The sequence below is a fragment of the Streptopelia decaocto genome (genome assembly GCF_964273445.1).
Source record: "Streptopelia decaocto genome assembly, chromosome: 15".
Classification (NCBI taxonomy): Eukaryota; Metazoa; Chordata; class Aves; order Columbiformes; family Columbidae; genus Streptopelia; species Streptopelia decaocto.
The window spans coordinates 3,057,733-3,076,112 of record NC_138670.1 but is presented as its reverse complement, the minus strand read 5'-3'; the positions used below and the strand labels follow the sequence as shown (position 1 = coordinate 3,076,112).

At 43.8% G+C, this 18,380-nt stretch overlaps 1 protein-coding gene across 1 annotated transcript in view; it reads left to right on the top strand.

Moving 5' to 3' along the window:
• Positions 1-7,308, top strand: part of AACS (acetoacetyl-CoA synthetase) — a 28,126-nt gene extending 20,818 nt beyond the window's left edge. Inside the window, exons 14-18 of the mRNA XM_082066520.1 lie at positions 25-150; positions 1,725-1,794; positions 2,713-2,771; positions 3,582-3,784; positions 5,960-7,308. Of these exons, the coding sequence (XP_081922646.1) occupies positions 25-150; positions 1,725-1,794; positions 2,713-2,771; positions 3,582-3,784; positions 5,960-6,097 (596 nt within the window). The 3' untranslated portion in view covers positions 6,098-7,308. The remainder of the gene's footprint in view (positions 1-24; positions 151-1,724; positions 1,795-2,712; positions 2,772-3,581; positions 3,785-5,959) is intronic.
• Positions 7,309-18,380: the final 11,072 nt, after the last annotated feature.

The following is an 18,380-nucleotide window of genomic DNA, read 5'->3' as shown; positions in this document are numbered from 1 at the left end:
AAATACCTCTCTCTTTGTAAACAGGAAAACCAGTCTGGGGTGAAAGTGGAGAGCTGGTGTGTACCAAGCCTATTCCCTGCCAGCCTACACACTTCTGGAACGACGAGAATGGAAGCAAATACAGAAAGGCTTATTTTTCAAAATTCCCAGGTATGTAACAAAGGGCTCTGGCTATTGCTCAAACTGACCGAGGGTGTAGACTGGATTGCTGCTCTTGAGCAGGTACAGGTTTAGTCTTGCCAAGTGACAGGCAGGTGCAGCTTGGAATTGCTATTGCCTGGGTGAGAGCTCCACAGCATGTTTTATCTCACACTGTTTTCTAGCACTTTGTCTTGAACATGGATCCAAAGCAATTTAATAAGAATCTCTGGAAAGCTCCAATCCCATTTTGCTCCTGCTCTCATTAGGCAGATCTGACTGTAACAGCCTGATAATCTGTAGTGCAGACGAAGACTCTTTGGCGTGAGTGTGAAATGAAAGTGCTGAACAGGTCAGGGAGCAATCCTCCGTTAATGAGTGCTGCTGCACCTCTGCCAGACGGCTCCTGCCCAGCCGGAGGAGCGAATCCTGCGGAATAAGCGCTGACCTGCTACCTCATTAGCATGAGCTTTAAGTATACACAGCCTCAGACATGTGTATTCTATATTCATACGCTTTTCCAGTGGTCAGAGTAAAGGAACAGGTGCTGTGGGCCAGGGGCTTTCTTCCCAATAATTGTGGTGAACTCTGCTCATCCAGAGCTTTGGCATGTGTGGCACAGCGATGCTGAGCTCCCGCTGCCCTTTTAGAGGAGCAGGACCTCAAGCTGCTGCTTTTTGGAGACAGAAGCTTTTTATTTTTTATAAATAGCAGCAATACAGAGTGGATTCACAAGAGAAGTCAGGAGGTACAGCGGGGGAGAACCATATAGGTAAATTGAGGGAGCGTGGAAATTTTAGTCTGCATGTGAACCTGGCAACAATAAATGGATAAGACAAACCTGTGTGGCAGTTGTTAAACTGAAATTGCAGCGGTCCAGAGGTTCTGTCTGAAACCCCTTTTCTGTCTTTCCTTGCAAATGGGCTGAAGGTTGTAACAGTGAAGTTAGAAAATGGTCTCCTGCGCAAATAATACAGGTTTTTTTTATTTTTTAAAATTTGAGTAGAATTGGCTTGTATTTCTGTTTGTGGCAGGCTGCTGTAGTGGTATCAATCTTAAATAATACAAATGTTATTCCAGCTCTGAAAAGTCCAATCTGATTTTACATTAACACAAATAAAGAACATTAAGTGCATAAGCTCCCCAAGGAGTTGTTGAGATCTATTGTACAAGCACAGAAAGCTTCTTGCACAGAGTTGTACATTATAAAAGAAGTGGTTCAGGAAGGACTGGTGGGAATGTTGTTGCCTTTGTGGAAGATTCTTCCAGTTTCCTCAGTGTGGTGTGCAGAGCAGCTATTCATCTCTTTTCTAAAGGATGCTGTGTAGTTATGCAAACAAGCAATTGGAAGATAACTTTGGGTTGGATCCTAATGTGTGAGCTACTCTTGTGTGCGTGAGCTCTTTGTATTAAATGCAATGCAGATTGTTGTGTAGTTAAGTACTGCTACATTTGCTGTGGGTAGTTATGGTATATCTGATATGTCTTTGTATGTGTTTTGCTAAGTTATGTGATTTGGGTTACACGAACGTCTGGGACTGGATGAATAAGAAATCAGCTGCTTAACCTTTGTCATTCTCTAATAGGTGTTTGGGCCCATGGTGATTACTGCAAAATTAATCCCAAAACAGGAGGGATTGTCATGTTGGGTCGCAGGTATAGTATTTTGGTGAATGTTTTGAGTAAACAAGTGTTAAAATATGCAAACTTCACCTTAGAGCATAATGTACATGATTCTTTGTCATGCCTTTTAGCTTTGTATTAACTTTTGAAATCCACAATACTGGATTTAACATCCTTAAATTAATCAGAGCAGCTGGATTAGAGGGAAGGGAGCCAGTTTGAGAGTTCTACCCTACTTTTGTGTATGTGAACCTAAGTCAGTTTTGGGCTTGGTTTTGTGTTCCATGGCTTGTAAGGATCATCTCTGAGGAAGTTGAGATTGAAGTGCAGCACATTGAAGGTGGTGAGTCAGGAAACCTGTGTTCTGGCCTTGGCTTTGCCATTGACTTGCTTTACAGTGAAACTTAGTTATAGAAGATCAGGTACTAAGTTGTGGTTGTGTTAGTGATCATGGATGTTCAGGATTCCAGTTGCAGCCATATTTTCTGCTTGCATTTAGAGGTTGCTGTTTGAAACAAAGTTGAGTGAAAACCTTCAAAGCTGAGTCTGTTGTCACAAAGACCCACTCAACAGACGTATGGTCTGAGGTTGCTCTGTTTGAAATACAAGTTCCAGCTATAAGAGACTGGAAAGCAATGATACACAATTTAATAGGCTGGAGCACTACAAGGATTGTTGGTCTATTTTGTTGTCAGTGGTGCGTGTGTATTTGTAGGCTCCTAGAAAGGGAAGGGACTAGGAGAGGTGAATGAATAATGTTGAAGTTCTCTACACAACTTCTTTCTAATGAGCAAAATGCCTTTTTGAATAAAATTTTAAAATTCCATTTCTAATATGGCTGCATAATCACTGCATGAAATGTAGAGAGACTTGGTTAATTGCATCAGTATTTCTCTTTTCATCAAACTCTAATCACATTTTAATGCCGCTTTTTGTTTGTCTGATTTTCAGTGATGGTACATTAAATCCAAACGGAGTAAGATTTGGAAGTTCTGAAATCTACAACATAGGTATGATATTAACTTTCCAACTGTGACATTGTTGCCTGAGATCAGAAATGACAGTGTTATAAAGGTGTTTGGAAGGATTAAGTAATAAGACTTGCTGTTTTTCAAAGGAAGGACAGTGCAAAGTCTATTAGTATTAACAGTAAAAATCAGTTTTGTAGACTTGGTTGCTTCCCTGAAGGATCGGTCTGGCTGGAGATGACCAGTTGAGGTGTGATCTCTGGAAGATGTTGCTTTCATACAATAAGGCCTTACAGACTAATTGTATCATGCAGATTTGTAAGCCAATACCAAATTTGAGGCTTTTCTTCCCCTTTCCAAGACAAGCTCTTGACACTCATTTTGTTGCATCTTTCCTAATAATTAGATGATGTTCTTGAGTTTGTGCTTCATATTTCAAAGGAGGTTTATCTTATGAAAGGTGGTGAAACGGTGCCTGCAAAGGTTTTAATCTGAGACTTAAGGACCTGTTGTCTCTTCTCATTCCTGTGTGATCAGGCACGTGAATTTTCTGTCTTTACAGCGAGGGGAATTGTGAGGAAAAACAAAGTAAATGATTTTGTGTAAAATATTATCTGTCCCAAAAGTCAGAGCAATTTTTTTGTCCTGGCCCTAAATACATTTTGCTCTTAAACCTGGACCTGTACCTGAGCAGGAGTTAAAATTTCAGAGTACCCAGAAGGGCTGCTCATTGTAGAACAACCTCGCCAGGATTTCTGCCTTTCCAGTCCTAGGGGAGGTGAGAATTCTTTTGGTGCATCCAGAACAATAACCAAATGCAAGTGTTAAGAAAGACTCTTCCCCTATTTTCAGTTGAAGCCTTTGAGGAGGTTTCCGACAGCCTCTGCGTCCCCCAGTACAACAAGGACGGGGAGGAGAGGGTGATCCTGTTCCTGAAGATGGCATTAAACCACGAGTTCAGCGAGGCTCTGGTGAAGAGGATTCGCGATGCGATCCGTATGGCGCTTTCCGCCAGGCATGTTCCGAGCCTCATCCTAGAAACCAAAGGCATTCCGGTATGTCATGAAAAACGCTGCCTACTTTTTTTCTTTGTCACCTTGAATAGTAATTAAGGAGCAGTTGTCATTGCTCTTCAAACCCACATGCATGGAAATTTTAGCATCTCAAAAGTGTATTCGAGCTTTATAAATAGTTTGTCTGTGTTGCTTAGCAACATCATTTCATCTCCTTTTCAGTTAAGCATGTTTTTGTTTTTTAACAACACTTATAAACTGAGAACGGGCATTTTTAAATGTGTTGCTTTTTCACAGTAATATCTACTTAAACCTTTTATAGGAAAATATTAAAAAGGTAATTTAACTTTAGCTTTTCTGGCTACCCATAAGCTTATTTTGTTCTTGTTTTTCTGCTTCAAATGGCTTTCTTATGAAAGCTGAGAGCACAGAACAAACTTATAAAATTTTGTAAACCACTTCACTTCTACATCTGTTGAGCCACTTAAATATAGCTCTATCAGTGTCTTAACTGTAGCAGTGACTAAAATTAAAATCTTAGTGCTTCTGAGAGGAGGGGGAGATACCTTTGTGTGGTTAAAGGTTCTGCATGCTGAGCCTTGTGGAGCTGTTACTCTGCAGTGCTTGTCCTTGCTGCAGGAGCTCTTTAGGGGGAATATCTGGTTTTAGAGAGTCACCCAAGAGCTCTGAGCAGCAGGATGGGGGTGCGGAGTGTTGTTGTCTGGGGTTCAGGACCACCCACCTTTGCAGTGCACATGGGAACCTGCTGCTGATCTGTGGGGTTGCTTCTGTTTCAGGCCACTGGCAAATAATACTTGGTTTAAAATGTTCTATTTGCGTGAGTGTAAAATCCCCTGCACCTGTTAAACGGTGAAGTAAAGATTTTCTGAGCTGCAGTTTGGCTTCTGCACGAAGTGTTGGAACTTGTAAACCCTGTAAATCACCCGAATATACAGCATGAAGTTGATGGCAGTGAGGTGCTTGTGATGGGCTGCCCCTCAGGAAAACCTCCTTAGATCATTAATTAGTTCATCCTTTGACTGAATTCACAACTGAGTGAATTTTAATTACCTTTCAGGTAAGCATGCCAGTGGTGAAGTGATCAAAGTTGTCTCTTGTCCTTTGAAAGCTATGCTTGGAAGGGAAACCTCTTTGTATTTTCAGATGAGGATTCAAATACATTTCTAAAAGCAACAGAAAATAGAATCCAATCTTGACTGTATGCTGACACTGTACAGTGGTAGAAATAGTATAACTGTGCTGAAGTGAGTAGGACTTCAGGAATACAAAGCATTGTTAATGAGGTACTCAGGTGTTAAAAAACATACTGCAAACTTAGTGCAAATCTTTCTAATCCTGTCCTGACCAGATGAGCATCACCCACAGGTGTTTACTGATTAAACACATGTGCTTTGCCCAGTCTGACTGGTTGTGTTTTGAGAGGGCAGCACTGAGGTGCTCTGGTTTCTGAGCACTTGTGACCATCAGATTGCTGATGTTGAGGAGGAAGAGGGGTTGATGAAGGTGGTTCAGGACAGTAGGATCACCTGTGACTTCACTAGATTTAATAAGTTTGGTTTAGTGTGAAGATCAAGGCTATAGGAGTGTATTGAGTTAAGGATTGTTTCACTGGCTCAGAAGGATCTCTAATGAAATATGGTGGTTACTTCTAGAATAACACAATGTAATAGAATTGGTGTGGTTTGTAAGTGGAGGTGAAGCCTCATATGGTTTATTTTGAAACATTGAAATGTAGAGGACCATTGAAGCTCAGTGTTTTGCTTTACCCTATTAAAGACTGTCCATTTCAGATACAAAAGTCATGGTGTTCTTCTCCTGAAGCCCAATGCAGTTGGGCCTTGGCTTTGGACCCCACCCTTAGACAATTAAAAATGGTTTGAAAATTGGATGTGTCACAATGTAAAACATTAAAGATTTTTTTTAATGTTTATACCACGATTCTGATCTGGTTTCATTGGTTTAAGTTAGAGCTTGATCAGGTTCTTATAGTGTTACCAAATAGGAGTAATAAGCTAAAATCACATATAAACTCTTTTAATTCCTTTAAAGTGATTTTTTTTTCAGAAAGATTCTGGTGCCTCAGGGAAAAACAATGTACAAAATGGAGTTCTGAGATTGGTGGGGGGTTTCTTGAATATTTCCATAAAGCTACTACATAAAGAGTGTAACTTTATCATTGCTGGTTTTGTTTTTCAGTATACAATAAATGGGAAGAAAGTGGAAGTAGCTGTGAAGCAAATAATTGCAGGGAAAGAAGTTGAGCAGCGGGGAGCGTTCTCAAACCCAGAGACTTTGGACCTCTACCAAAATATTCCCGAGCTTCAGGACTTCTGAAGTCACTTGTTTGTTTTGGGTTTGTTTTTGGCATCTGTCTTTGTTCTGTGTTTTGTTCTGTATATACCAATACTGTATGTAAAGAAAAAGCTCTATTTAATACCAGTGGTTGTTTTTAAAGGAAAAATATTTCATTAAGTGCATTATGAAAGGCTTGGGTAAAGCTTAGCTCCCTTTTATTGGTTAAATATGCCATGTATCTTGGAGTTTTTTCCAGCCTGGAAGGAGGAACTTGCCTGTTGTGATTTTTATATATATGTATGAGTGCATCTGTTCTGGTTACACTTCCATCAGCCAGCCCATCTAATGGGAGCACCAATAGCATAAGCTAGTCATGGATAGACTATTTCTTTCCTAAAATGTTTGTTTTTTTAAAAAACTGGATATTTAGCAACTTTTTTCAATCCATGTGTTTCTGTCACCTGTAAGGAATATGCAGTGATTTTTTTTTTTAACTACTTGACCTCAAAACATCCAAGTGTTCCCTTTGTAGTGTGCATTTAAATGTTTTTATAAGGCCAAATCACAATGCACTAAACCCGTCTGACTTAGAATAATTTCCATCTTGAAATATCTCACGGTACCCTTGAAGGTAACTGCTGCTTCATTTTGTGATACGACCTTCCTATTGTTTTCAGCTTTTAGTTGATTGACTTGTGGGCGTCCCGAAGGTGAGGGAGCAGTCGCTGCTTCTTCCTGGTGTAACTTCAGGTTATTTCCATGGAATTTACTGTCGTTACTCTGGATTATCATCAGTGCAGTTGAAGACACCGTTTTGCTTCCTTGTTTTGAAGTTCTTTATTGGCTGCAAGGCACCAATCCCGTGTTCTGTTAGTTGAAGAATTCTGGTGTGTTTGAGCTGATGGGTTTTGTAACTTTTTACTAAATGTCACGTTGCAAATGAAAGACTTAATGTTTTCTAGCTCTGTGTCCTTCCAGTTTATAAAGGGAAAAATACTGTAATGACATACTAAACAGTAAAATGGAAGCACTAAAACATTGTTTTGTTTTTCATAAAATAAATTGCAGTAGTTGTACCCCACCTCTGGCATTCAGTATCTCCTGCACTATTTGAATTTTGTGGGTTAAGTATTTAATGCATTAAAATAATGGTAGTACTTAACAATTGTGTTGAATGCATTCAGCATTGGTCGAGACTTAACTGAAAGTAATTCATTCTTTATTATATATTACATTTGTTTCAACTTTCATACAGTTATTGTCTTTATTTTCCTTTTGCTGTCATGGATTAATTTTTAGCTTGTTACTGATTTTTTAATGGTTTAATCCAATTCCACACCACTACAGAACTATTGTGCTCTGAAAGTTTTATCCTGTTTTCTTATGCAGAGCCCAGGACAAGTAAAACATTGCAAGTTATGTATGCGTGGTTCCCTCATTGAGAAGGTCACAGGTGAACAGGAGTGGAAGAAAGTTTGCTGCAAATGAGCCTTGTGCCAGTAGAGTAAGAAGTTGTAGCTTGTGTATGTAAATGTTGCTAAAAGGGGCAGATCTGTGCACCGAGAGCTGTGTAATCCATTGCTCGGGGCAAAATCTAGATGCTCATGTTTAGCTGCAGCTAGTAAGAATTTATTGCATGTTTCTGCCACCCTGCAATAGGCTCTAGCTCACTGGCTCCAGTTTGCTGAAGGCTGTTGCAGAATATGTCAAATATCGCTGCTAATAATTCAGTAAGAGCAGAACTGCCTGGAAATGCTGAGGTGCAGCCCCCTCGGGTGGTCTGTGACCGAACCAAAGGAGCAGTCGTCATGGGCACCAGCTCCACGTTCTCTGCAGGATGTGGAAATGCCCCATTAGCGAAGGAGGCTTTAAATGAGCTGGCCTGGTTGACTTTCTGAACTGTACCAAGCCAGACAATATACCATGCTGGTGTGAAAAATGTGATTATATAAATACCAAGGACCAATTAGAAAAATGTAAAAACGAGCTATCCAGCTGCCAATAACCTATGATTAAAAGCGCTTTAAAATTCCTTTCCCCTCTGGCATGCTATATATAAATTTTACATTAACTGTGACTTTGTATTCATTAAAACTTCATTATATTGTTCTTTAATTCATGCAAAATGTCTGCAGTTTACAAAGCCCGCAGATCCTTATTAATAAGTAATTCTGGGATATTTCATTAATTAAAGATAATTTAGAAGCACAGATACATTAAGGACATATACACTGCCTAGTGGCTGTTTTTTACATCCTTTATCCTGCTGGAAACACTATAGAAAGTTCTGTTAGAGACAGTTTGTCTTGCAAATATCAGATGTTGCAAAGCTTTTCCCAGACTATGGTTACGAAGTAGATATATTGATGTATTGATCTAAGCACTTTCTAGCTGGTCTCAAGGATGTGTGTTGCAGAAGTGCTGGCTGCTGGTGGGGTGTGGAAATCCAGGGAGCAGGAGAGGTGAGTGGGGACTTGCACTTGAACAGAGGTTGTGGCAGAGCTGGGAACACCCTCCAGACTTTGGGTCTGACTCTTCCCTTTCCAAATTCTGTCCTCCAAACAACCGGTTTACACTAAAGGTAAGTGGAGATAAATGTAAGCGACCCATTTCTTTGGATGCTGCCACAGAGCTGCGAGTGTGGCTGTCACCATAATATCACTGGCACAGGAGCAGGGGGCTGAAATCCTCACAGTCGCAAAGGGAGAGCAGAGAGCAGTTTTCTTTCCGCTTCCCACCCCAGGTTATAAACTACCCGTGTTCTCCCCAGGCCTGGGGCACGGGGTGATTGTGGCCAAATGTGGTTCCAAGGGGGATCCTGGCAAATCGGTGCATCCAGACGCTTGGTGCCAGCGATAAGGTTTGGTGTGGCAGTGCAGCTCTGATGCTGCAGTGGTAGCAACAAAAACTCCTGTGAATATCTTGATTGTGTGCCCCCCCTTTTTTTGTTTTTGCTGCCTATTTATAATTTGGAGTTCACAGTATTTTCTCTGGAAAGCTACATGTGCAGGTTTTAGTGGCATGCAAATGGAGCTGGTTCTGGAAATGGCTTTGCCTTCTGACAGTGTTCAACAACAAGGACATTCAGAGCAGAGCTACTTCAGGCTGGGTGCTTTTCTCAGCCTTGCGCAAATTTGAGTGACTGTTGGATTAGGTGATGGGATCAGCCCGTTTGCCCTTGACTCATTGAGAGATGGAGTTTTATCACTCCCCTTTTAGAAATGTGCTTTTGTCAGCTCCTGCCCCCTCCCACTACCTTATGATTTCAATTAATTTCCCTGGTTAGTGGTGGTTCTCAAGGAAACAAATTGAGCTGGTACACAACAGCCCAAGCAGGGCACAGCTGATAAAATTGTTTATTGTTATGTGCAAGAGAAATTGGTTGTGTGAATTACTTATTCAGTGATTTTAAAAACACAGGTAATTGCCTGATGGAATGCAACTTCCCTGGGGCTGTTATTGTCTTTCAGTTTAATGTGCGCATATTTAAAAGGATATCACTTACAAGGCAGAGCAGTCAGTCACATGGGTAAATGGGTGTTACAATCATATTTAAAGTGTGTTAGGAAGGAGTACCAGTGTACCAGTTAGATCTTGAGATGAAACTGCAGGGTTTTGGGTTTGGGAACACCGGTGTCTATAGGGAATGCTCTGGCAGGGGGGTGTGGTCCAGGTGGTGGATGGTGTCCAAGCAGATATGTGTGGAAGATGTTTGGGAATGATCTCCCCCATGTCACATCCCTGGGTGCAAGTGCTGCCATAGTCCTTGCATCAGTAAGTCCAGCTCCAGCGGGCACACCCCAGGGCTTTGGGGTCACTAAACATCACGACTGAGTTATTAAATATCTTCCTAATAGCCTGTGACTTTCAGGTGCGCAACAGACTGAGGGAGGAGAAGGTCCATGGCCGGCAAGCACTTCTGTGAGCTGTTTTGGGAAGGCTGGTGGTGGAGCTCGAAGCAGGAGGGGCACAAGATCAGGCCCTTAAATTCTGTGGTTTGTCTCCTTGGTGCTCAGAGGTACAAGAACTTGGGTGAGGTGGTGAAGATGTTTGTCACCTAATGTCTTTGAAATTGCCTGATGTGCTTGTGCTTGGGTCAGAGCATGGAATTGTGTTTTGAATAATGCTTCATTTCTGTGTTTCTGCACTTCCCTTCTAGTGGGTCACTCTGAGCACTTCTGTTCACCTTTGAGACTCTGAGCAGAGACGTTCCAGTGCAGGTGAAGGCTTTGGTCTTCCTGCAGGTCATCTTTGGAGCTCTGCATCAAGCAATTTCTCCACTTAAATATTTTAGCTTGTTTCTGGTTTCCCGAGGTGTCTGTCTGACTGGATCTTGTGTCCTACAGAGCCGAGATGATAAATCCAAAAACACTTGGTTCATTCTTTTTTTTTGTTCCATGAACAGGATAATTTTAGCTCGTAAATAATCAACAAGATGCAACTTAATTTTCTTCTACATCTTTTGTAGAAAGAGGAAGCTGCATGTCACACATTGTATTCTTCCAGAACTGAAATCGGGGTAGGAATTGCTGTGAAGCGTGGCCGCGGTCCAGCACGGCCGCCTCCGAGCTGCTGAGAGCACACTCATTTTCCTTGCTGGGAATTAGGGGCCTTTTTAGATTCAAATAATGAGATAATCAACATCAGTTTGAGCATCTTGCTCTACATGATCCGTGTGCAAAGTGGGAGTGAATCTGTTATGCAAAAGAGAGGGAAGCAGTCTCTGAAATGCTATTAGTGAGTCAAAGAGTGTCTCAGAACAATTTCTGTTGCAGAACAATAAGATGTCCCAAAGTATTAATGTAGCAGGCTGCAGCTGTCCACACAATTGCTCATCATTTCTTCTGGTGGCCAGAGAAATTCTTCTACCGGTTGGAGATGAACTTCAGTGATAAAACGGGGTTGGTGGGGGTGGGAAGATCCTTGGCATGCCATGGTTTAACTGGGTTATGTAGCACATTAGTGAAATCTTAATTGGACCTTGTACTTCTTAATTAGAAGGCCTTAACGAATTCTCTTCTTACTTTTGACAAGTGGTTTTGCAAAGTTCAAGAGGCTTATCAGCATTCAGCCTGAGATTCCAGCTGAAAGGCTGATGTCCCTTGGAAAAAAACATCTCCAGGATAGTTAATGAGTTTACAACAGCATATTAAAGTATACGTGTAGAGGTTCACATCACTAATGAGGAGTCTGCTCAGAAAAACCCCAAACATCCCTTTTTCAGTTTTGTTCCCTCTTCTGTAGTGATTTAAAAGAAGTGAAGCACTGATTGTTACAGGGTAACAGTCCTGCTAATTGCTTGTGTCCTATGAGTTTGCTGGTTTAGTTTTACAAAGAGATAGTTTCTAACATTTCTAGCCTGTTGATCTCCAGCCCGTGTTTTGCCGAGGAATAGAGAGAGTTTCTTCTCATTGTGTGGTGTGTGTGCCATCAGAAATAGACTTGGTGTTATTACCTTGTTCTCCAAAGCCCTGGATGTGCTGTTATGGAAAAGGGCTCAGATTTGTAGAGCAACCTCCAAGCTGAGCAGTGGGAGCTGGAATGGGGCGCGATGTGAAGGTTTGAGAGGGGCTGGACGGGGATGTGTGTCTGGGGCAGGACGCAGCGAGGCTGGAGGAGGAGGAGGAGGAGGTCACCGTGGTGTCCTCGCTTTGTGGTCCTTGGATGGTGGATGTTGGGATCCTGGAGCTGAACTCCCATTCCTAGGAGACACCGGTTCAGTTTGGCTTTGGTACTTTGAAAAATATGTTTTGGAAGCTACATGCAAAACCTAGTCTCGCTCAACAGATACATTTCTCTTCAATGGGGTCATGTTCAAACTGCCTAGTCTTAATTAAGCCCCAGCTTAGCATGATGGGCCTTTTCCCTTTCCAAAAATCAGAGTTTATCTCGGGCTTTTCTTTCTAGAGCAGCCAGAGGAGAGTCCCAGTGTATTTATAACGCTGTTACCTCTCAGCCTCTGTGTCTGTAGCATCTTTTTTCCCAGCAAAAGGTGCTATTTGGGAGCTCACCAACACATGGATTTGCATTTCCATCCGTAGATTTTTAAACCAGTGGGACTCACCTGGTGCAGCTGGTCCTGTGGGCACCCGGATGCCAGGACTGGGACGGGCTCAGGCTGTGGAAGTTCAGCAGGTGGGCGGCTACACCCGGGAACTCAGTTGTAATTTATTTCTCTGGCAGCACATCTATTTCCCTTTAAAACAGATATATTTCCTCTTCAGCTTCTATTAGTTGCAAAGAGGTTAAAGCTAAACTGAAATAAATTGTGTGAAGAAAACTATGAGAATTTCTGCTAGTTTAACTAACTTGGTTTAAAAGGTGAGCGGAGTTTAAGCAGGTGTGACTCCTAAGCCTCAGCAGGGCCTAAGGAGGTGGCCTTGAGTGTGCGAACGTGATACTCAACCGAGAATTTTAATTTGCCTAGTTCTCATGTATAATAAAATATGCCAGATACATGACACTTCATTAATTAATGCAAGAGTATAAAGCATGAAGAGAGACTCTTGTACAGGATTTGTTCTTATAATGCAAATGCTAAGCCAGGCTTTAAATGGACCTGGCTATCTGGAATCATGGAGCCCATTTCACACTTCACTTCAGGGTTTGTTCCCGTTCCCTGAACCTTTTCATTACTAGAGGGTGTGTGTGTGCACACGGGGAGGGAAATGAAGGAAATACCGGACCAGCACAAGCCCTTGTAAATCCCTGCATGCATATATGAGCTTTTAGCACACTGGGGGCACTCGTGGTTGTTACCAAGTGATTAAATAGTTGGAGGAAGCAGTGGGAGGGCAGCCCCAGCGTGTTTGTGCCAGCAGTTCCAGGGTGACAGATGAAAAGACACGTGCAGAAGAAACCCCAAACAAAGCCCAGGGTAAGGTGATGAAACGTGGAGAGTGCCCAAGACAGCGACAAACCCACACTGCTACTCGGATCTTATCGCTCCCCTGGTGAAACCTGTAATTAGATTGAAAAGATGACAGCTGGTTCTGATGGCATAAAAAACATTGAGACATTACTGCAAAACTGGAGATTTTTCTCCTATTGCAGCTGGAATTAAAACTGGGGAGGGGGGAGCTGAAATTTCGATAGCTCAAAAATAAAAGTTCCCTGACACAGTTTACGATCTTAATCTTTGGGAAGGTAAAGCAGCTGTGTAAATGGGAAGGAGAAATTTGTTGCTGTGGTTGCAGCCGGTGAGTGTGACCAGTGCCACGTTGTTTAATTTCTCCGGGGATGATTCTCCTTGTCTCTCACCCTTTGGTCCATCCGGACCTGTGTGCTCCATCCCTGCGCTCAGCACCACGGGCGGCTGCTGGAAACCTGCACCAGAAACCTCTCAACATCTCAGAGAAAAGCTTGAACGAATTTCCAGCCTGGTTCACCAGTTTCTGCCTTTATTCCCTGATGCAAAACCTCAGTTCCCGCTGCGTTCTATATGAAATAATTACTTTCATGTACGAATGGGGGGAAAAGAAGTTTTAAAGCTGTGTGGAGTCTGATGTGACAATTCTATTAGGTTTTGGTGGCTACCTGCTTGACCCTGTAAATTGAAACTCGGAAAGGTCACTCTTGGTGTCTTACTGTGGTATTTAATTTTCTGTGCTTCAGCAGTGGGGGGTGAAAAGAGGCTGGAACGGGCTTATTCAAATTTAAGTAGGAATGGAATGTGATGAAAATAATGTAATCACGTGGAGAGCATTGCTCTTTCTGTCCTTCCCCGTTTCTGCCTCCCTGGGAAGGCAGGTTTGTGTATGGAAACGACTGATCAGCTTCTCGGGGTTTTGTGAGCTCCTCTGTCTGCACCACGCGCTTGTGTTTCACTTTTAGCATTATAAATACACCTTTAACGGAGAATCCGATTCATATCGGAAAGCGGAGCCGAGTTGCGCTGCCTCCCTAGCAGGCCAGTTCCTGAACTGAGGGTCACTGCAGGTGCCATATATGTGCATTAAAACCATTAATGTAATTAATAACTAAGAAAAAGCCAGGTTGACAGAATTTGGCAATAGGTAATATACCAAGAAGCATTCTGGTGGGAGAGTGGCATGATTTACTGACACCTCCCATTCCACCCCAAACCTCCCAAACATTCATTATGCCTTAAATATCCTCACACTGAAGGGTTTTTTTTCCGATGGTCTAATTATAAACTTCATTATAATTGTTCATTAGTTTTATTTTGTTCAATTAGCTTAACAAGTTGCCAAATGAAATACAAGACTGGCAATTAGCTTGATCTAATTGTAATGAGCCGCTCAAATTGGGTCACCAAATATGTTCGTTTATAGCACTCCTTTTCTTTTTTTCCCAATTGATGAGCAATAACATTCAGAGCATCTCCTGATCCAAGTGGTGGAGATTTTGCACTCATTAATTAAAGCAGAAACAAAACTCAATGGTTTTGCTGTTGGAGTTGAGCGAGGAGCGGTCCAGGCGCCTGGGCTGCCCCGGCTTTACAAGACACCTTGTTCTGCAGAATAAAACGTGGCACTTGAGCTGCCGGGAGGGAGTTTTGCTCTGGCCTAATGTCTCTTTATCTTCTCCGAATTGGAGAGAAATCAGGTTTTGATTTTGGAGAACCCTGAGCTTTCTTTTTTTTCCTGATTCCCCTTTTGCCACACAGATCTTGAATCTATTCCTGTTAAGAGCTTCTGCTTAGCAGCTCCTTGGCTCATATGGTCCAGTGGATTTGCTGTAACCTCTTCCAGAAGCTAATATGGGCATAAGAAATTGTTTGGTATGAATAATTCCTCCTGCACATCACGCGCATCACATCCGAATCGCAGGGCTGAGCAGCGCGCTCGTGGCTCCTCAGACGTTACTGGTGGCGCTAACAGGACTCAGCCCCAGACTTTGATTTCTCCGGGATCTTGTCCTGCATCTGACTGATGAAAACACAATAAAATATTAAACCAGCCTGGCGACTACAACTGCCTGTAAGTAATTCCCAAGCGTGCTGGGAGGGCAGGCGCAGGGGGCTGACGAAGCTGTGCCGCAGCTCTGCTCTAAAACTCGGGGCAGGGGCTGTTGTCTGCCAACCCCGTCCCTGACAGGTGGGCGAGTTTGGTTGTTGTATTAACACAGTCTCTTAAAATTTCAGCCGGGGACTTTGTTCCATGTAGGAAGGAGGAGAGGAGTGACTTGTCTTGTCTGAGCGACAAATCCCCCTCTGCAGACAGCGCACCCACAGCCACTTTTTGCTCTGCCAACCCCCTTTGATGTGTCTCTAATTAGTTGCGCTTGCCAGCCGGGCCGTGGCCGGTGTCAGCGCTCGGCGGGCTCAGATTAAAGATACTGGCGGCGCAGAACGGGAGAAGATTCACACCTCTGCCTTTCACGCCACAGGCAGCTCCATCAGCTCTTCAAATATCATCCGAAGACGTTGTTCGGCTTAATGAACGCACCCGCAGTTTAAGGCTGCACCGGGGCTGCTGCAGGAACCTGGTTTTGCTTCAAGTGCATCCTCATAGTGTTTTTCACTCTATGCCCTGATCTGAGCCTTGCGGTGGCTGGAGGGGTGCAGGGCCATTGCTGTGCCATGGGGTGTCCCCTGCCAGCACCATCCGGGTGACACTGGGCACGAAGGTGTGCCTGGGTTTGTCCCTTTGGGCCTCCCCCTGGGACCTGCTGGGCTTTGATCCCCCAAGCCCATCCGCGTGGTGCCGAGAGAGGCTGCACTCAGGTGAGCATCTCTGCTCCGAATTCACTTTGCTTGCTTTGTATTAGTTTTATTCCTGCTTAAATCAGGCAGGGACAGATGTAAACAGGCTTTAATAAGCTGCTAAAATTACAAAAGGCCTGCATGACACATGGCTTTGCATTCGATTCAAGTAGTTACAGTCATAATATCCATTAATTTTCATAGTGCTCCTAGGGGCAAAAGTCTCTCCTTTTCATTAGAGAAACAGACCTGAATTTCCGAAGTGTTGGATACAGCCTGCTTGGCACTGCTGCTGGGAAAAGTCCCTTTGTCTGTACAGATGATGGCCTGGGGTGGGAATGTGGTCCTGGCACCTGGGCCGCCTCCCCTGCCTTTTATTTAAGGCTCAGAAAGGCTCCTGCTCGGAGATCCCAGAGCTGTGTTGCGAGGCAAAGGGTGGGCGGACTGGTTTAAAAAAGAATATATATATATATTCTAGGCAAAAATTTCTCAGTATGAATTTTGAAGCGAAGCGGCGCTGCGGATGACAGATCTTCAAAGCCGAAGCACGAGCCGCGCTCGGGAGGGAGGGAACCAGGCTGGTCCCCCTCCCTTGATTAGCGAAGCCTCCCCGGTGCCGCTCGCTCCTGTTCTGTCTCGGGGCTGCCTTTGAAACGGCCCCTTTGACGGCTTCAGGCCTTTCTTAGTTTAGCTGAGAACGAGCAAACATAAGAGAAGAAATCTGTAAGAATGACAGGTCCTGTGTGCCTCTTTTATATGCATTTCTGGAGCACAAAGGCTGTTTTAATGAGCGGGCGGGCAGGTAGCTTTGTGTGACTCCTGTTTTTAGCAGCTCTTGGGTGAGGGAGTCACCTGAGAACTTTCCCAGCTGTGACCTCCATGGAAAATGCTCGATTTTGGGGATGGGTTTTGCTTTCTGTAGGACTCCAAATCTTGAACGCTTGAGGAATACAGGAGCGTTGGCATTGATGAAGATCTTCTCGCTGTTTCCAGGCCGGAGAGCCGAGATGTTCCTGTGACTGGGGTTTGGTGGCTGCTGGCAGGAGAGCAGACGGTTCCTCAGAAGGCGCAGCTGCAGACACGGGGCGTTTCAACCTGGCCCGTGCACACAGGTTTTGCCAAGTGTCCCTCAACCCTCCTACCCCCCATGTACAGGTGTTTTAAATTACACAGAGAGAAATCAGCCTGTCTCCCACTCAGGCCTGTCTCAAACCAATTTAATTAAATGCAGATAAAGGAGGGAGCAGAAATTATGGCAATTCATCAGCTTTTAGTCTCTGCAGCTGCTGGGCTGCAGCAGCACCGCAATTCTCACCTCTCTGTGCTTTTCCTCCTGGGAGTGATGAACCCACTCCCTTCTGGTGAGCAAAGCCCCTCCACCTCTGAGCACAGCCTTCAAGGATAATGAGAGAGAGAAGATGATTAAAAGCAAACAAAAAAAGACCCAACCCTGATTCAGTTCCTGCCTTGCTCACAGGTTCCCTGCGTGGTGCTGGGTGAGTCACTTACCTCCGTGATTCACTGCTGGGAAGCTGTGGCTCCTGCTCCCCACTCAGCCCTTCGGTTTCTCCCCCTGTGGCCGATGCCCAGAGGGGCAGATCCCCAGAGGATCCCAATTTGGGTGTTGGGTGCCAGGCTGGGAGCTGTGGAAGCTCCTCAAGAGGTGGAAGGACACACAGCCTCAGTCCTACAGACCAAGGATTCATTGCAAAATGGATGCAATTACATTTTTTGCAAAATCTGGGCTTTCTCTGACCTGGAGCTACCACTCTTTCTTGCGGCCATCTGACCGGAATAAATTAAAATCTCTTTGGGGAAAGAATTATTTTGAGGATCACATATGGGGGACACAGGTTACGGCACCGACGGGCTCTGGGATGTCTCAGTGGCTTCTCCTCACACTTGGCTTTTGCTGCTCTTGCAGCAGAAGACAGGAAAATACAAACCACGCTGTGACCGGCTCGGGAGCGTGGACACGGCTCAGCGGCCATTGTGCAAACTCAGGCAGTGAGTTGTTGCTTTGACAAGGAAGCTGCGCTATTTATTTGGTTGATTCATCTAGAATTCTTTCTTGTGCTTATTTTATTCCCCAATAACCCCCTTCTGTTTTCTCACACCTCCTCATTGAAACTCAGCGAGGGAAATAAATCCCAGTTGCCCCTATAGATAGTGATCAGCTGGATTCCCGCCGCAGCCCCTCTTACTGGCTCACCCCGCAAGGTGCTTTCTGTGCCAGAAAATCTCTAATTCCAGTGCTCTTCCTGTGTGATAACTCCTATTTTCCTCGTGTTTATTTGTACACAGTCCCTAGGGTTCAGCGGCAAAACCTTCAAAAGAGTTTATTATTGTTTGCATTTTGTTTGTTTCTTGCAACACACACAAGCTAACCTGCAGGAAGAGGAGGCAGCAACCATCTTCAATCAGTAGGCAACACCTAATACTTGTTTCCATTTCTGTTTACCTGAATATTAGCCTTAATTAAAAGACAAGAAAAGCATCAAAGCACTTAGTAGAGGAGGGGGATGATCTTATCAGTTCAGCTTTACTATTAATCTTAAGCCCAAGTTTGGAAAAGTAATAACCAGGCGAGTCCTCCATGCAGCCAATAGGACTTACTTTATCAAGCCCCAAAACCAGACAGCAAGATGATCTTCA